We start from the raw sequence: 12,824 nt of genomic DNA on the forward strand, positions 1-12,824 counted from the left end.
CCACGAGACCATTTGTAGAGTGTGGTGCTGCTCTGGGTGAGGGCATGTGGAAGTGATTTGGGGGCCTAAGGCACAGAGCAGACAGCTCCAGACTCCTGAGCGCTACTCCCAGCTCTGCCTCTGACATGCTGTATGACCTTGGGCAACTCACCTCTCCTCTCTGGGCCTCTATTTCCCTATCTATAAAATGGAGATAATGATAAGGCTTGCCTCCCTCGCTGTGAGCTTGACAGGCATCATTAACTGATGTTTAGGCCCCTAAGATGGAGGGGGGCGACAGAAGTTAAAAAAAAAAAAAAAAAGGAGCATTTTTATTAATTAGGTCTTTATCCGGAACCTAGCAATGAGTGCATTTGCTAACCAAGTCAGTCATTCCCTTTTCTAATGCCTGCCAGCCCCATTCTTGTCGGGCCCAGCCCTTGTCTAAAGCTGTTTAATGCCTTGTGTCTTTGAACCTTGTGCTGGCAACAGCTTCTGAAGGGAAAGTGGAATAAAGGGCACCATGCTGCCCTGCTGTGTCACAGACCAGTGACAGATGGCTGTGGATAGCAGTAAGACAGAGGTCACTGTCTGCAATACGCGCCTGTCCTTTATCGATGGCAGGCTCTGGTGACCTGTGATTTGTGACTTATTGCATAGACTCAGTCAATTTCAGTAAGGGGCCATTGGGATCCGCACTTGTGGGCAGCTTCTCCGTCAGCGGCTTCGTTCTGTTTGCAGGGAAGAAGCTGCTTTGATCACTCATTTACAGCTTGGAGAGGGGACTGGGGTCTAAATTGTTCTCGGGGTGGAGAGAGGCCATTTAAACATCTAGACATTAATTATCTGTGAGGAAAGCAGGGCAAGTCACCGGACCACACATGCTGCAACTCTCTACACCTCTGCCATGATGAGTGTGAATGGACTTTTATGGGATCTCCCGTTGCCCCGTAGACACTGGGGAAATGGAGACACGGCCCCTCCCATAACTTGAGACAGGGAAGCAGCTGCAGGGTGTTTTTAGATTAGCACAGAGGTGGATATTCAGGATTTTCAGGGATGTGGCCAGACTTCTGGAGGAGGCGGCAGGTACCTGGTCCCATCTGCCCTCCCCCTCAGCCAACCGATTCCTCAATGCCCAGCCTCCTAGAAAGCTGTCACTTATAAAAACAAATTCTAAAATTAGTTTTCCATCATTGCTCCCCTCTGCTTTCCATCAGCAGCAGTTGGTTCTGTGGGAGAAGTGAGAGCCCCTCTCGGTTCCCTCCCTTCCCCTTGTGTGGAATTGCTTTTGGGGAAGGGGCCCCTGGCAATGGGAGTCCCCCCCCAACACACACACACGCGCACACACACACACACACACACACACACAGTGCCAGGGAGGTGTCCCAACTCCCTGGGGGGAACTGGTTTGTGTGGAAGGAGAAGCCAATTTGACAGCAAAGTGGGATGTGGGGAGGATGTGGTTCAGGGCTAGGAAACTGGTACTGAGGGCTAATAGCCTGGCTGGCCCAAAGAATGGGAAAGCAACAAGTTCCCCTCGAGGCGCCTGCCCTCTCCTACATGTACTTGAGGGAGACAGACGAGCTCTCTAGGCTTTGCTGCTGCTTCTGCATGGAACGTGGTGAGGTTATTAGCGAGCACCGTTCACAGAATAGAATCAAAGATGCTGTTTGTACTTCCTGTGGGAAATGCAGATTCTGCTGCAAAGCTGCTAAGAGACAGGGCTGCGGGTGAGTCCTGGCTGGGCTGCCTGAGGCTGCTCTGACACAGGGCCGTAAGTCTTGGCTTTCCTGCTGCAGAGTTCAGGCCTGTTTGAATTTGTTATTCCTCCTTTAGGCAGAGGAAGGAGCCCAGCCTCCCCACCCCCCCTTACTAATCCCCGTGAGAAAGGGGGAGGGTGGTGCTCAGGTTGACTGTTAACCCAGCTTCACACCACAACAGCAACAGCATTTATCAGCTTCCTGGAGCCACGCTTTATCCCAGGCTCCCCCCAGAGGCAGCACATATCTGCCCTGGCAAACAAATACCAGTTTTCAGGGATGTTAAACATTAAACAGGCTTCCCCCGGGGCTTTGTGCCACTCCTCTTAGCAGCTACTGTGCTGAAATATGGGATATTGCAGGGGTTCCAGGCTTGGCTGCCTGGGAAAGTTTGACCAGTTATACCGGTATAATTAAACTGGTCTAGTTGTACCGGTATAACTCCCCATGTGGACACACTCTTACTCTGCTTTACAAGTAGCTTCTTTAGTCTTTAGAAAGCAACGCCAGCTGAACTGGGCAATCCCTCTTGTACCAGATTGACTGACTGTCAGCAGGGGGCATTGTACTGGGTTAACTATGGGTACGTCTGCGCTGCAGTCAGCGAGTCACACCTACGGGAAGGCTTTGCTTTAAAAGATGGCTTGAGAAGGTAGCAGTGAAGCCATGGCAGGATGAGCTTCAGTGCAGCTGTACCATGCACACCCGGGCCCCTGGGTACACAGCTAGCCCATGCTGAAACACCGGTGTGACTTTCCTGTAAAGATAATCCCTCGCCTCTTTACTTCGGATTGGTGAAGAACCTAGCCACCTTCTCTGGGTGCAGTGTGTGTGTGTGTGTGTGTGTGTGTGTGCCCGCCCCGCGGGTATACGCAAACACATGCACGCACGGAGTTTTGTCTGCTGGGATGCAGAAAGCTGTTTTCTCCCTGCTTTGCTCTCTGCATCACTCTCTAGTTACAAGTGCATTCAGTGGTCTAAAGTGTTTTGCTTTCTCCTTCAGGTGGGGTTGGGGTAGCTCTGTAGGATGAGAAGGGAGGACCAGGCTAGAGGAGTGATGCTTAGGGACAGCTGCGCTGGCTGCCCTCCATCGTTCTGCAGGTCGTGCTACTGAGAGGCAGGCCAGGGTGAAGATAATCACAGCTTTAACTCTCCAGAGTTAAAAATACAGATAATTGTCTTCATATATATCTGTTTAAAAAGGCCGCTAGCCATGCCAGTCATCAAGTTCAGCTGTTCGTCGCACTAGACGTAAATGAACGTGCGATGTAGCCATTGCACGTTTACAGCTAGCAGAGAAACCAGGAGGCTGAGTTGTAAAAGTTACAGGAAGGCACTTACCACCTGGGCTTGGTTGTTATGTGCCCAGGAGATGTGGTGCCAACCACTGCTACATTGCTACCCAAGTAGCCTGCTCCCTGGCAGCCTTGCAGGGAAAACGGGCCCAGTTCTGCAACTGTTCAGAAGCCTCCAACTTTTTGCACCCAGCCATGAGGCTCAGTATTTGAAAGCTTTGAGGGGGAATTTGGATTTTCTACAGTGATGCCCAGCATTGCTTACTGCAGTGCGTGGATTAGTGTTTGGGGGGTTCTCTGCAGTAGAATGAGAAATGGCACCATGATAGAACTCTTCATGTGGATCCACATGTCCCACTTTTACAGTTTAGCCCCAGTCTTCCATCTTGTTCTTTTCCTGTGGTACGTGTTCCCCGAGCCAATGTTCATCCCCCTTCCATGGTGCTGAATCAGGCACGAGATCCGTAGGGACCCTGCATGTCCTTCCCTCCCTGATTTTTCCATTACTCAGCAATTTGGGGCTCGGTTGCCAGTGTCTAGAGCACAGTTTGGGAGACCCAAAATTAGCACTAGAAGGTACGTGTGTGTGTAAGTTAGTGTCCTGGAGATGATGTTCTCCACTTCGCACACATGCAGATGAGATGTGTAAAGTTCCAGAGCTCGGTTTCTGGACAGGTGGTTGACACAGTAAAGTGATGTCTGTTGCTTTCCCAGCAAGTAGAGCTGTACACACGTGTTCATTTCTGTCAGTTGGCAGTTTGTCATTTACAGACATTGTAACAGTATGAATTATATGAATCTGAAGATCTCCAAGTGCTTTACAAGCCTGAATTAACCCAGCCTCCCAGCAGCTTGGTGAGGCAGGTGTTATTTGACTGATGGGGAAGGCAAGGCTCGGAGGGTTTAATTAAGATTTTTAAAACCCAAGTGCCTAAATTTGGGCTTCTAAAGCCACTTTAGGCACCCGAGGATCTGGGGCCAGATCCTCAGCTGATGTAAAGTGGCTGCTGCCGAATGGCCGCGCTGCTTCTCACCAGCTGAGGAGCTGGCCAGGTCTGTCTGTGGATGGGAACTGCTGGGTGCTCAGCACTTTAGAAGATCAGGCCACTGAGCTAGATGTCCAGTGAGGCCTTTTGTGGAGTAAAATGCTGCTGAACATGAGCAAAGCTGTTAGAATCCAGCCCTGCATTTGAACATGGCTAGAGCTGCCTCTGAAGGGTCTGTGGCTGAAATCGCTGCTATGCCTTCAGCAGCGCTCATGAGGGACGTGCAGCCCGGTCTCAGTCCCAGACAGCTCGCCAGTCAGTTGGCCTGTTCACCAGCGAGGGGATTGTGCTCGCCCGGTGGATTTTGATGAGTTACCTGCTCGGCAGGGTTTGTGTCTAATGGGAACTGGCAGCCCTCACTGGGCATGCAGCGAGCTCTTTCCAGCCAGCGAAAGCTGGGTCGGGGTGGCCCAAACAGCTTCTGTGGCATCAGGAAGTTACGTTTGCTAGGAAAGAAATGGAATTTGATTTTTCCGGGGGGAGGAGGGGAGTGTTTTTTTGTTTTTTAAAGAAAAGAATCTGAGGTCAAGGTTTCCAGAAGCAACGAGCTATTTGGATGCTCAGCCAGAGCTGCCTTGCAGAGGCTGGAAAAGAAGAGAGGGTGGGTGCATGGCCCAGCCTGAAAATCAGGGCCCCTTCCAGTGTCTCAAGTTGGGCAGCCAGAAACTGAGGTCCCCAAAATCACATCGCTTGAAAATCCTGGCCAGAGTTTGAACCAGTCAGTCCCTTACCTGTACCTGTCAATGGCTTTGCATGGCCATTGTGGGGCATAGGCCCCCTGGGGTATGTATCCTTTTACATTCCCAGAGCGGTCGAGCTTCTAGCTTTCGATACACCACAGCTGGAAGATGCCGTGCATTTATCCCCATGACAGCTCTGATTAGCCACCCCTCCTCTCGTTTCCTCCTCCGAGAGCTCCTGGGCCAGGCTCCTGGGGGGAATCCAAGGCTGTGTGTTTTGCAGGTCCTTGTAACTAGAATCTGCTGTAGGAGAAGGATTGGTGGGGCAGGAGTGGAGCTAGGGCGAGGGGCGGGGAAAGGAGGATGGGTGCACAGCACAGAGATATATTTATTCCCCTCACATGGCCTCGCCGGACTTGTTTATCATCCAAGGTTGAACACAGAATGACCTTGAAATTTATAGACTGAAAAGAGAGTCAGCTCGCAGCTCCGATAAACAGAGCAGGCTGTAAACCTTAAAACTCTGGACTGCTTCACGAGCTGGTAGTTGGGAGAGAGAAGACAAGGGTCAGAGAGAGGCCTGGTCCAGTGGTATGAGCACTAGGCTGGGAGCCAGGAGCTCTGACTCCCTAAGGCAAGTCCCTTCCCCTCTCTGGGGTGAGCCTTCCCCACTCCCCAGGGGTGCCAGGAGGGTTCGGCTTTGAAGCTAAAAAGCACTGAGTGAGCTAAACAATACTGGGGAGTGATGTAAGTTAGCAGCTGCCCTGCATAACATAGTGACCCCAGCGGCCTGTGCTGTGAGGACTCATCCTGCTCCTGGTGAGGCCAATGGCAGGTCTGTTGTGGAGTCTGTATTGCATTGCTCTGGCACATGGGATTGCAGCTGGCTGTGGAGGGGTTCTGCGCCCCACACAGCCTGCTGACCCAGAGAATACAGACCCAGGGGTAGGAACCAATGGCCAGGCCATTCACTAACATGGCAGCAGCTCCCCAGGTGAAGACGGCAGCCCTGTGAGAGGGCTGGAAAGCAGTGTGTTTGGTGGGAGGGCAGCACTGGTGTATTCGTCACTGCAGCCTCTTGGCCAGTGTAAAGCGAGGGAAAGTTTCCTCCCCCCTCTTGGGTCCTGCACTGAAGACTGCCTGATTTCAGCACCCCCACCCTCTCCGCTCTGCCTTCCTTATCGCTCCTGTTCCCTTCTTCTCCCTTCTCTGGGTAATCAGACACACCTTGCGATTTCCCAGGGTGCCCAGCCCGGAGGAGCAGCAGCATGGGGGAGAAGAGAAGCGGAGTGGGGCCTGCAAGAGAGGAGGCGAGGCCAGGCCAGGCCAAACATGACTCAGACCCAGCCCTCCCTCCAAACACCAGAGCCCCTGCCAGCTTCCCACCAGGACCACCCAGTAGCCTTTGGGAAGCTCAGGTGCACCAACCTGGCAATGAGCCAGCCTCTGGAGATGGGGACAGGGTACTCCCAGCCCTGGGAGGAGTGGGGAGGCCACTCAGGCACACACTTGGGATAAATCTTTCCTGGCAGCTGTAGCCTGAACTCCTGCTGCGTGGCTGGGTTTGGGAACCCTGCCCTAGTGGGGGGGCTGTTTTATTGTCTCGCGCAGGGAGCGTCCAGCCCAGCACATTGTGCAAGGATTGTTCTTTGCTTTGGCTCTTACCAGTGAGTTATGTCGTCGTTGGGAGAGTTGGCTTGGTGGCCAGCCGGTTGCAGAGGGGCAGGCCCAGTCAGGAAATACCCTCAGAATGCACCGGCTTGGCTTGTGGACCTGAGGAGATCCTGGCTGACTGGGCCAGATCAGTTCCTCACACCGCTCATGTTGCAAACTTCGGCTTTCTCGCTGTAAGATCTCCGGCCCTGGGTCTGCTTGTGATTTCACTCATGCTGGGGAAATCTGGAGTCCCAGACGAGATCAGAACCAAGCACCCTGACTTCATAACTAACTGGCCTTTCGTATTGGCTCCGATTCATCCCTGGGCTCGCGCCGGGGTAATGCAGTGGCTTCATTAGTGTTACTCCTGATTTACTCTTGGGTACATGAAAGAAGTCAGGCCCGTTGAGCCAAATCCTGCTCTTCGTACTTATGCCCGGGGTCCCATTGGAGTCGTACCCTTCTGAGCAAGGCAGGCAGGGATCGGCCCACTTTTCCTCTTCCCAGCTCCGTATCCTGCCCTGCCTTTCCCGCTGCAGCTGAACTCCACGTCCAAGTAGCTCTGGCTGTCCCAAGCTGCGCTGTGCTGCGCTCCATGATAACGGTGCTCTGTTATCTCCTAAGGTCGGTGCTGTTTACTGGGGAGGGGAGGCGTGCTGTATCCTGGCCAGTGCTCTCTGTGTAGTAGTAGTTAGCAGCACCACTGTGTGCGTTCAGAGTAGGATGGTCTGGGACTTGGGCTACTTATCACTGATTATAGATCAAGGTCTAGCGAGTAAGAGTTCCAGGTACCAGGCCAGTTGATACTGCTCCTCTCTCATGCAACAAGCAAGCAAGCAACAAGCAGACCCTTGCGGGTGGCCAATACTGAGACACTATGTGAGGTGTGGGAGGCACTAGACAGGAATATACAAAGTACATTATACATGTAATGGCTGAAGTCCCAGGGACCTCCAGAGCTAAAAGCACGAGTTGCTAGAGCCTGAGCTGAAAAGCCAACGCTCCCCAGCTGAGACAGTAGCACTCGCCTCCTCTGTGGATCAGGCTCCAAGGGGGGACCTGTAACGTGCGCTTCCCAGTGGGTGACGCGCACACGGGCCAACATGCGCCGGTGTGACAGGCTTCTTCTCTGCATGCTAGTGAAGACAATGACCTCTAGAGTCGTAATTAAAAGATTCCCCACCCTTTGCCTCCTCCCAGCACAGACCGTGCAGGCACCAGAGTGTCCTTGCGTGTGGAGGTGGGAAGTAGGTGGCTCCTAATGACGTGTGTGTCTGTGTGCAGGCTGCTGTCTCCGAGGCCCAGCCTCCTCAACACTGCCGCCGATGCCAGGCTGAACTCTTCGCCTCAGAAACCATTGGACCTGAAGCAGCTGAAGCAGAGAGCTGCTGCCATCCCCCCCATTGTAAGTACCAGACGGAAGATCCACGTCACCGGATCCCAGGAAAGCAGCTTGTTTCCCTCCAAGTTCTGCATCCCCGGGGGGGTTAAAAACCTCGGACTGAGGGCACCAAGCAGAAGTTTGCCTTGTGCACGCTTGGGCATGGGTTCCCACCTCTGTGTGCGTGTTCACATGTGGGCATCTGTTGAGGAGGACAATGCGAGTTTCTGATCTGTTTGCACAGGGGTGAGGGAATGAGTTTGGGAGTGGGCGTCTGTGCTTGATTGTGCTCATGCATGGGCCAGGTGTGTGTCTCCATGGATGGGCGATAGCACTGGGGTGTCGGGCATGGTTCTCTGCGTGTGCTGTGCAAAGGGCATTTGAGAGCCATGTGGCTTGCTCTCACCAGGTTCTCTATAGACAACTCCTTCCTGGTTTCTTAGAAAGTTCCCCCAGAGATGTTCGATTGTATCATGAGTTGCTTTATAAGAAACCTTGTCATTGCTATACAGCCATTTCCTTCCTTAGTTGGGGGTCGGGGGGGAACCCCAGCAATGAACACCTTTCACAGTGCCATGTTCTCCTTTATCTCAGATTGTGATGTCAGTTACACCATTGAGTCCAGAGCAACTCTGCTGACAAGCTCCTCTGGAATTCCACTGGGGTCACTGAAACCAGTCATTTCACCTAACACGAGAGAGAGAGGGGAGCTGTTTTGGCTGGTCCCAGCCAAATCTTCTCTGTGCTCCCCCCGCTTAGCTATTCAGCAGCTTCTCTGTGCTCCCCCCGCTTAGCTATTCCCTCCCCAGAAGGTGCATTCTCCATGCTGATCATTGTTGCTGGTGCCCTCATAATGAAGTAAAAACAAAAAGCAACCTAGTTATTCTTCACCAGACTCAAAACACTGGCCAGGGAGCAATGTTTGCAGAGTGGGACGTAGCCAAAATCCTGTTTCAAATGAAAAGTTCACATCGTCCTTTCAGACATCTCTGTGCCATAACTTGAGATTGGTGCATAGTATTTAACCACTTCTAAGAAGCCAGGCCTGGGCTAGAGATTACATTCCTTAGACAAGCCAAATCAGAGGCTCCCCTGTAACGTTTCCCAAACAGGATGATAGCCTTGTGGCAAAAGATAAACATGCTGCCTCTCTCTCTCTTGTTTGCCTCCTGTGCTGGGAAGGGCAGTGATTTGGTTAGAAACCCTGGGAGCCCAGCCTGGGGAACTGAGCTGAGTGTCTGCAGAGGTGGGGGAAAAGCTCCCCAGAAAGGAGCCCAAGTCATGTTTTTGGAGACTCAGCTGTGGAAGTTAACAGCAGCTGGCACAGTATGTCTCACTTCTCCCATAACATTCTCTCTGCTCCCACTGCAGATTTCCGAGGGATTCCCAGACGGGACGTTACAAAGCGGAAGCATGAAGCCTCAGGTGCCTCACCACGCCTTGGCACTCTACCAGCAGCAGATCACTAAAGCACATGAATCTGCCCGGGATGACGTGGCCCAGAACAAGCAGCCGCAGCAGCAACAGCAGACTGAGCAGGAGCAGCAGCCAAGCAGTAGCCCCAGGGGAAAGAGCAGGAGCCCAGCTGTGGGTGACAAAGAAGGTAAGACATGCCCTCGCGTGATTTCACAGAGCGGGGCCAGAGGTCCTGTCGCAGGTGGAAGCTAGCTTTAAAGGCTGATCGCGTGGCGGAGCAGAATCATGTTGCCATGGCTAATTGGCCTTATTCATTAGGAAGTGCATCGTGTCTCATTGAACCTGCAGCAAATCCTGGTAGAACGTCGAACGCTGAGGATGGGAAGGTTGCCTTTGTTAGCATTTCAGAGAGTAGAGGACCTGAAGGCACGCCAGGACACTGGGTTCAGTCAGCCCTTTTCTACCTTGTTTGCTCTTTATAAAGAATGCTTTTAGTGCTTGGCGGGTGCCATTCTTTCATTTCAAATCAATACTCAAGCTGTGACTTCCTGTAAAGGTTCTCGATGCCTTCCCCTCGGGATAGCGCTAACGAGGATCCCACCAGAGTGCATCTTGAGCGTTGGGCCCCTCGGGACCGCGCGCGGTTAAGGAGGACTGGGCACTCTTGCTGATGCTGTTTGTAATTTCAAAGCTGGTTCCCATCAGAAGTCTGTCTGTTGGCCGGGTGTGCGCTCTTTAAACCTGTGCATCTTTGAGGCTGGGTTTGAGGCTGTTTTGAGCCTGGCCAGAAGCTGCAACGTGTTAAGTGCAGTTAGAACGGCACCCCGCAGGGCAGGGTCTGTAGGTTGTGATTATACGTGGTATGGTAACAGATAGACTCTGTGGCTGTCAGCTAACCAAACGCATGCCCCCCCGGGGAACAGAGCTCGTGGCCGAGTTCCAAAGCCACACGCATCTGTCATGTGAGCTTAAACTGTCAGGGTGCCTGTGCTTGTACCTTCTTCCCAGACCCCCAGCCACTAGAGGAAGAGACCATTGCAATCACATCAACATTTCAGCAGCCGAGATGCCATCTATCCAGTGCTGCCAAGCCAGTACATCATCGGGGCCTCCCCGGCCAGTGAATGTGGTGTGTTTAGCCCTGCCCCGAGTGGGCAGCAGCAGTCCCCATATCATGCAGGTTATGACAGAGTTGACGAGTGTTACTCACAGGAAATGGTTTGCCTCAGATCCTTAGAGAAAGAAGCCCCTTGACTGGTGATATTTGAGGTTGCGGGGGGAGTGGGAGGTTGCTCTCCATGGTGGTTTCTGTGGGCTGACGGTGCATTGGATGGGCTGATGTGCCATTGCCATGCGTGGCTGCATCATTGTGGAATGGCAACATGAACATCCCGACTTTCGGTGCCTTTGTCCCAGAGGACATCGTCTGTAAGGTAGCAAATCTAGGCACTGGGGATGTAAGCACCATATTGGGTCTGCAGCCAGACAGAAGAATTTTGTTTGCAGCCGTGGAATTTGACACTCTCATGCAAGAGAAAGGAGAGAAAAAAATACACCGATTAGCTTGAATTTGTTGGAATTTGATCTCTGTCGTTGCTGAAAAGTTGGGTCACGGAAGCAGCTACGTTAGTTCAACTTCTGTCAGCCGTGGTTTCCCAAAGCTGACATGTGGTGTGCTGGCCCAATGGTTAGATGAAGAGTAGTGTTGCGAAATGATTTACTTCCTAGGAGAGCTGATTGCTGGTGTTCAGCCGGCTGGCTTTCTGCCCGATAATAAATAACAGCATGCATAGCCATACAGACTGGCCACAGGACAATAAAACAATCGGAACATAAGGAAGATAACTGTTCACCTTGAAGGAAGTTGATACTCCGGTAAGTCATATGATTGATATCTGTCTCATGCCGACTCCCCAGCTTGTCCTAACCTGCCTTCTCCACTCTCACTTTCGTATGTTTGTTATCCAGACTCAGTTACACTCCAGTACTTCCTATGCAGTGCAATTGATCAGGGCTACTCTTTTGCTGTTACACATCGCTATACAGAGCAGCCTGTCTCACACAACTCAGCCTCCTGTCGAGTCTCGTGGCAGAACCAGCACTTACGACAGCTCCTTCTAGCCTGGAACCCCAACAGACTATTCCTCGATGGGCTGCCACAGTGCTGGGATGCTTGGTTCATCTTCCCACCGGCTTTTGCACCAGCTGATTTTCAGCTCTGATTTCAGGACCCAAGAGCAGCGAGGAAAGAGGGAGGCTTACCATGCCATGTGGAAGTGTGTAAACCAGGACATGAAAGATCAGGTTTCAGAATAACCTTTAAACTCTACAACCTGATGGCTCCTTCGTTAACGTGCAGACCTGACGTCAATGCAGGTTTACGCAGCTTTGCTGTGTGCAAAGCACCTGGCTTAGAGTGCTGTGCCAGCACTGCTGATGCCACTCACCTAGCACTTTGAATCCTCCAAGCTTGCTGAAGAGATTAGTTCAGCTAATTACACCGTGCATGCATATTATCCCTGTGCACAGATAGGGAAGCTTTGGCAGAGAGGTGAAAGAAGATTGCCCAGGCCACTGGAGGAGGAGCTGGTGCCCGAGCCGGCAGGTCTTGACTCCAGGGGTTTGCTCATCCCACTACGCTGTACTGCACCTTCAATATCCTGGGTGCCCGGGGATGGAGTTTTGACGCAGTCACACATCCAAGATAGCGGTGGGAGCTGGAGAACTGCATGGCGTTCCCATCAACACGTATTAAATGATTGGCCCTGGGGCAGAACCCAGTTCCCTCTGGTGTTTGGGCTCGCTCACATACAGACACATCTGAACAGAGGGTGGAATTCTTGCCCCTTTGAAGCCAGTGGGACTTTTGCCATTGACCTGGATGGTGCTAGCATTTCACCTGGTGGCGCAAGCCTGGCTCTGAACCGTAGAGAGAGAGGCACCAGCAGCCGGTCTGGAAGGCAGCAAGGGAGCCTGTTGGTCATGGCAAAGCAGTGAAAGGGGTGGGAGGAGGGGAGCATCCCTCCTCTTTCCTTTTATGGTAAGGAAATTGGGAGCCTCCTTTGAATGTCCTGTGACAGTGACCGTGCACCAGGCATCCATCTGGACTCTGAATTGCCATGAAGATGACTGGACCTCGGGTACATTCATTGTGCTGGTGCAAAAGAAGAAGTGGAGCGATCCTGCTCTCCATAAGCAAGAAGTGATCGAGGCCAGCTCCTAGCAGAGGGCTGGTCATGCAAGAGCAGCTGTTCCTACTCCCCCCAAAGCTGGGAGATCTCTCCGGGCAATCAGGTTGGCACGGCCCTGCCTGATAACAGAGCGTGAACTGTTGCAACTGCTCCAGAGACAGACAAGTTGACAAATTTCACACCACCCTGGAGCCATTTCAAAGCACAGTCTTGGACACGAGCATCACATCCTGGCCAAGGCGTTGGCTGCCCCTTGCAGACCTTTTGCTGGGGCTGTATCTGCCTGGAGCCCAGCCAGTTTAGGATCTCCTCCTAAGGTGCTTTGACAGTGCTGCTCTGGTGTGGGGCTGCGGGATCACGACCTGTCTGTTTGGAGCTTGCTCTCAGACAGATGGATCGTGACCATCACGCCTATTT

The 12,824-nt window shown here is 52.5% G+C and overlaps 1 protein-coding gene across 19 annotated transcripts in view; it reads left to right on the top strand.

Moving 5' to 3' along the window:
* NCOR2 (nuclear receptor corepressor 2) overlaps positions 1-12,824 on the top strand; it is a 403,768-nt gene that overhangs the window by 333,827 nt on the left and 57,117 nt on the right. For all 19 annotated transcript variants that reach the window (XM_050923437.1, XM_050923442.1, XM_050923438.1 and 16 more), the window contains 2 exons: positions 7,704-7,824; positions 9,172-9,403. In XM_050923437.1, the coding sequence (XP_050779394.1) occupies positions 7,704-7,824; positions 9,172-9,403 (353 nt within the window). The remainder of the gene's footprint in view (positions 1-7,703; positions 7,825-9,171; positions 9,404-12,824) is intronic.

This window comes from Gopherus flavomarginatus, chromosome 15 (assembly GCF_025201925.1).
Source record: "Gopherus flavomarginatus isolate rGopFla2 chromosome 15, rGopFla2.mat.asm, whole genome shotgun sequence".
NCBI classification, from domain to species: domain Eukaryota; kingdom Metazoa; phylum Chordata; order Testudines; family Testudinidae; genus Gopherus; species Gopherus flavomarginatus.